The sequence below is a fragment of the Lactuca saligna genome, chromosome 2 (genome assembly GCF_052625555.1).
Source record: "Lactuca saligna cultivar CGN05327 chromosome 2, ASM5262555v1, whole genome shotgun sequence".
Classification (NCBI taxonomy): domain Eukaryota; kingdom Viridiplantae; phylum Streptophyta; class Magnoliopsida; order Asterales; family Asteraceae; genus Lactuca; species Lactuca saligna.
Window position 1 is genome coordinate 150721369 of NC_136418.1, and position 6262 is coordinate 150727630.

At 33.8% G+C, this 6262-nt stretch overlaps 1 protein-coding gene across 1 annotated transcript; it reads left to right on the top strand.

Annotated features, from left to right (window-relative positions):
• Positions 1-3501: 3501 nt before the first annotated feature.
• Positions 3502-4279, top strand: LOC145029206 (BTB/POZ and TAZ domain-containing protein 1-like). The gene is made up of 2 exons (XM_078977813.1): positions 3502-3804; positions 3956-4279. The coding sequence occupies exons 1-2, from the start codon at positions 3517-3519 to the stop codon at positions 4277-4279; spliced, it is 612 nt and encodes a 203-aa protein (XP_078833939.1). The 5' UTR covers positions 3502-3516.
• Positions 4280-6262: the final 1983 nt, after the last annotated feature.

A 6262-nucleotide genomic window follows, 5' to 3' on the forward strand; every position in this document is an offset into this window, starting at 1 on the left:
GGACTCCTAGTGTGAGTTGGGACCGAGTCATTAATTAAATGTTATTTATGTTTGATAGTGCAGGGATTTTGGCAGATCTGCAGTTGGAGATTTATTTGTGGGTTCAACTATTGAGGTGATTCTCCTCACTGTATTATGGGTCGAAGGCACCAATACCAACCCATTTAGTTTATATATTATAGGAAGACTAAGGGGTGACCCTTGGCGTTTTTATGAAAGACCATGAGGTGGCTCCTAGCAAATCTATATGCAAGACCTGAGTTTGGATTCTGGCAGTTAAGTAGATAAGTTATTGTAAATTATATGCTAGTTGTGTTTGTGATGCTTGCATGGAAGACAAGTAGGTGGCTCCTGGCACTTGTCTGTAAGACCCAGGATTTTGGTTCCCGGTATGGCAAGGAAAGACCATGATACGGCTCGTGGCATAATGGAAAGACTATGGTTCGCACATATCACCTCTTATTGTATGTTTGGTAAGTATGACTCGTATGTTATGTATGTTATGTGGTATTTGGGGAACTCACTAAGCCTTGTGCTTACAGTTGTCATATATGGTTTCAGGTACTTCCAGTTCGAAAGGGAAGGGTCTGGCTTGATCGCAACGCATACACCTATATTTTTTGCAAGCTTGAGATTTTGGGATTTTACTCAGATAATTATTTTTATTGTAAATATCTTTAAGTGTTTAAGTAAATGATCAAAGGGTGTTTTGGTTGTTCTAAATATGAAATTTTTACCTTCATATTTTTGGGGTGTTACATAATGGTGTTTTGATGAATTGATTAAATTATTTGGCTTGATTGGTCTATAGACGAAGTATGATGCTATTGATAGTGTCTAAAAGCTTTAACCAAAACTCAGAAAGTGATTTCCATGGTGGAATCAATGTATCTGAAGTTAGGGATTGAAACCCTAACTAATGTGGCTATGAATCGGTGCATTAGATTGATAGATTGTAATGAATTAGGCATTATGGGATACTTAATTCATTAATTGATTGAGAATAAGAGATAAAGAATGAAGAGATAGAAAATTGATCCATTAAGTGGTTATGTTGACTTTAAGAGTCAAAAGCTCTTAATAGGCTAAAACAAGTAATAAGACACTTAAATGCATGTATGCTTAGGCCTAAGAGAGAGAAAAATGGATCAAGATGCATCAATAACAGAGTATATGAAGATGGGACGATTAGTCATCACTAACTGATAAGGTGAGTTATTACCCCCCCCCCCCCCGCCTCTCTCTTTCTCTCTTTCTCTCTCTCTTTATATTTATGTTATATATTTTTATGTATATATGTATGTATGTTGGAGCTTGGGGCAATGCCCCTAGGTATTGGGATGAAGATAGATGAAGAATATGTGTGTAAGAGCATGTATCAAAGCATAGGGGTTAATGGTACTTAAATACCCTAAAAATACAACATTTGGGTTGGGTCGTAAAGCACCCTGCTCTCTTTAGGTGCGCTCCGCACTCCAGTTGAATTCCAAATTTAAGTCTCCAACTTCAAACAATTATAACTTCTTCGCTCTAACTCTATTTTCGACGATCTTTATATGCACGTGAAGGTATCGACAAGCCCCACAATCTCATTTAATTATTTTTTACTTAAAACATACCGAACTAAACTCATTAATTCATGGAAGAAACTTTAGATATTACCTTTTCCATTTTACCCTTTGCTTCAAGACACAATTCAAGGGCTTTAATCACTTAACCAACATTATCAATATCGGACTAGATTTAAACGTTATTTCTTTGAAGCCCAAGACTTTTACTCAATCAAATTACGACCCGTTATACCAAAATTAGAAACATCATGGAAACTATGTGTTACATTAATTTTATTAGCTTGATCTTATTTTTAAGGGAAATCAATCTTTGTTGGTTTGTATTTTTTTGTGGTTGTATAAATGTATAAAGTATTGTTGTGTAAATCTTCGAACTGTAGCATATACAATTTTTGTTGTGGAAATCATTGTTTGTATGACTTTTATCGTTGTATTGGAAATCATTTGTTGGAAGTGGTATGGGTTTATAAATGTATAATGTATTGTTAGCATATAAGTTGTTTTAGAGTAAAAGATCCATATAATTTTTCATAAAAATCTCACTCCCTTGTTGATTATTAGTATTATTTTAAATTTTGTAAAGCCTTTGGACTTGATATGTTCTTGTTGAGATGTACATGTTCTTTGTTCATTGTTGAGTTTTATATATTGAATAATGATTTATTATTTCTATTAACTAGAAAATGGAAAGATTTTTAAAAAATCGAAGGTCGAAGATAATAGGTTGACGGACTAAGGACGAAGGTCAACGGTCGATTGTCACAAGTCAACAATGCACCCCACTTGACTTTCGAACTGATCCGCCACTAGCCACTTGTCACACATTTATTGAGTTGTAGGTTTTGAAATAATTTTTTATTTCAACATTATGCATAATTTTCCTTTCTTTAAAATGTTATAACTTTTTCACTTTGAAGTCGGAATGACATTATTTTTAATTTAACATGTGGTGTAATATTTGTATTCCAGTTTAGACTATAAAATTCTATTTTTGTTACATATTAATTAAGTTGGAGGTCATATAATATAGAATATCAAAATTGAAATCATTGTGTTTCAACATTGAGTTTATTATTGGTACTTCAATCTAAATTATATAAACATTTTTTTATGTATCTAGTTATTTTTTATTGGTTGATTAATATATATATATATATATATATATATATATATATATATATAGAGAGAGAGAGAGAGAGAAAAGGATATATATATATATATATATATATATATATATGTTCAGGTGTTTAAAATAATTATTGTGTTATTGTATGCATAAATGTGGGCCAATCAAAATTAAATAAAAATTTAAATAACTAAATAAATAAACAAGGATTTTAGTAATTAGATAAATAGCTTCCACAAATAGTCCCTATAATTTTGGTCAACACAACCAGATTCTTAGGGATTGATGTTGTGATTCTGGCAATCGTGTTTCATTCCTCCACCGATAAAATTGAATAACAAAATCAATTCATCTCGCCACTGAGAATTCTTTCTCCTTTCTCTCAATTTTCTTCCATAACCAACCATTCCACCATCCCTTCTTCCTCGTTAACTTCAATCCCACCGACGCAGAGGAGCGGGATGGCCATAGGAGTTCCTGCACACCGGTGTAAGCGACGGTGGTGGAAAAATCTATGGAGGCGGTGATGGTAATGGTAATTTACCTGCGGTAATTCATTGATTCTCAGTAATTGCGCAAAATACCTGAGGTAATTTACAATATTCATCATTCACAGATTTCAATTTCGTCTTTTACCGGATAAAGTTTCATTTGGCTTCCGATCTATTGGCCAATTTTGACCTGATTGAGTCATTCAAACAAGTGCAAGGTGATTTCTTGAGGCCTGAGGAGTATTGCAGCCGAGCAATCCTAGCAAACCCTAGCGATGGAAATGTTTTATCTTTAAAACACCATCGTTTCTAGTGCACAGAAGACAACATGGAGAAATTCGGGATTCATCTATTGGCGCTTTTTCATGTCTACCAGGTCCCACAACTGAAATCGTGTTGTAGCAAAGCTTTGATCGAACGGTTAACAATTGAGAACTTAGTTGATGTTCTTCAACTTGCGAGACTCTGTAATGCACCTGATCTTCACCTCAAATGTGTAAAACTCGTGTCTAATAGCTTCAAATCTGTTGAGAAAACTGAAGGTTGGAAGTTTCTTCATACCAATGATCCTTTCCTCGAGCTCGAAATCCTCCAGATCATCGATGAATCTGAATCGGTGAGTATTCTGTTAAAACTAGTTTCTTCTTTAAGTGGTCTTAATAACAAATAAAAAAAGTTTATATGTTTATGTTCAACAAATCAAACATTAATCAGTTTAATAAACTGCTTTCTATCTGATTATTGATTCCGATTAAATTAATGTGCAGTTGAGGAAGAGAAGCAAGAAGCGTAAGAAAGAACAGAACTTTTATCTTCAGTTGAGTGAAGCCATGGATTGTTTAGAACATATTTGCACAGAAGGTAGCATAAGTGTAGGACCATGCAACAAAGAACCTACCAAGAACATATATCCATGTAGCAAATTCTCAACATGTCAAGGCCTGCAACTCTCGATTCAACACATGACACATTGTAAGAAAAGAATGAATGGAGGGTGTGTTAGGTGCAAAAGGCTGTGGCATCTCTTCAAACTCCATTATTCCATCTGCGAACTACCTGATTCAACCTGTAAAGTTCCCTTTTGCAAGTAACACTATAAATGCATTTTACTTCTTGGCATCATTTTATATCTTTAAAAGACTTTATAAATCTGATCACTATTTCGACTATTTTGAAAGTGAAGGTAGTTTGTCACTATTTCCATATCAAATTTTATTCTTCTTAAATGATAAAAATCAATTTGTTTATGTAGATGATTCAATGGATGATATTGGTGAGATTCTAGTTCTATTGGAATGGAATCACGAATTCCAATTCTGTCACACCCCCAAACCAAGGATGGCGGAAACGTCTGAGGGTGGAGGACTTCATGTACAGTATCACAACAACGTGTATAATAGTGCTCAAAGTAGAAACAACCACCATATATATAATTGCAAAAGTTACACCAAAGTATATGTTTATATGTTTCAAAAGCAATTACATTATGATGACAAAATGAATTGTTGACGGTTTAACGTCCCATCCTCAAAGCGATGAAGTTTTCCTGTTTCACTGATTTCCTGAGAATACAAGTAGTTTTAAAAAGTGTCAACACAAAGGTTGGTGAGTTCATAAGAGTTTTGTTTAAAGTAGAAACCGTTTTTCCTTGTAAGATCGATATAGTTTGATTTCCAGAAAATCCAATATTTTCTTAGTTAAGTGTGAATAGAAATATTTCTACATGATGCATTAATGGACCCTAGAGTAACCCGTAGAGTTCCTCTATAATCGTCCAACGTATAAAAGTTATATAAGGTTTAAATTAGATAAAACGTTGAATGTAGTGGGTCTGCCCCAGGTCCACAACCCAACGAGGAACAGGAGATGAGGCGGGCACCACCAATTCTAGGCCAATCAAGACTAAATTCTTATAGGACTCAAACATGTACGCTCAGCGATTATAGTTGAAGTCTAACAGTTCTAGATGAAAAATAGTTTGTTAATACATTATATATATGTAGTCCTAAATTAGAGGACCGAGTAATAACAAGTATTGACCATACTTAAAAGTATAAATGTGGTTTCAAACGATGTGTAGTCGTAACTACCAAAACCAAAAGTGTACAGTAATATCTGTACTCAAGAGATAAAAAGGTGATTTTAATTCGACATAAAACTCATTTAGGTTTTAAAAATAAAATCTCGTAAACTTATGGATTGTTATATCCCTATGTGAGTCGCTATAATCATACTATGACTATGTGAACCTGCCACGACGTTCTCAGTGTCGCGAAAAATGAAATGACATTTGTCACCCGTAGACCTGCAGGTCCAACTGTAGCTAGCAGCAAGGTGTGGGGTGTCAATCCCAATATAGATCTATATACAAGTATCACGTTCTCCCTCAAGGAGATTCTGATTATAACTACCAGGAATTATATCCCGCACTCGGACGTACGGGGAGAGAGAGAGAGAGAGTCTCACAATATAGGTTAACAAGTTTACGTGAAATGTGTGTGAATATAAATATTTCTTGTATGAATGTACCCTTCTTGTACTAGTGCGTTGAGTGATGTATCATAAACTATACCTATTATAGTTTATCTAAAATGTATGTAATATGAATGGACTCTTTTATGGGAATGTATTAGTGTTATGAATTTATTCAAACTATACTTTTTATAGTTAAATAATACGTGTTCCAAAATGAATGAATAATATTTAATATGAATGTCTTAGTTTCAGTTCATAATGATAAACTAACAAGGAAACACATTCAAATACTAAAACTTATGATTATACACTTTGCTCAACATAATACAAAGTGTTATGATATTTACATGCTGTTGGCAAAATTTAGCAATTCTGCCCTGTTTTGGAAAAATCATAGAAAAATCATACGAAGTCGAAAACTAGATCCGTAAATTCTGAGAGTTCACAAAATGTGTCTAGTTTGCTCATAATTTTTATCACAATTTATAATGACCTCTAACTTGGGTGAAAAAATCCAAAATCACAGACTGGTCCGGATTGTTGTTTGAAATGATAGGCAGTTTTGTAAAAATCACCATAAATTGTAGAAAAATCGTATG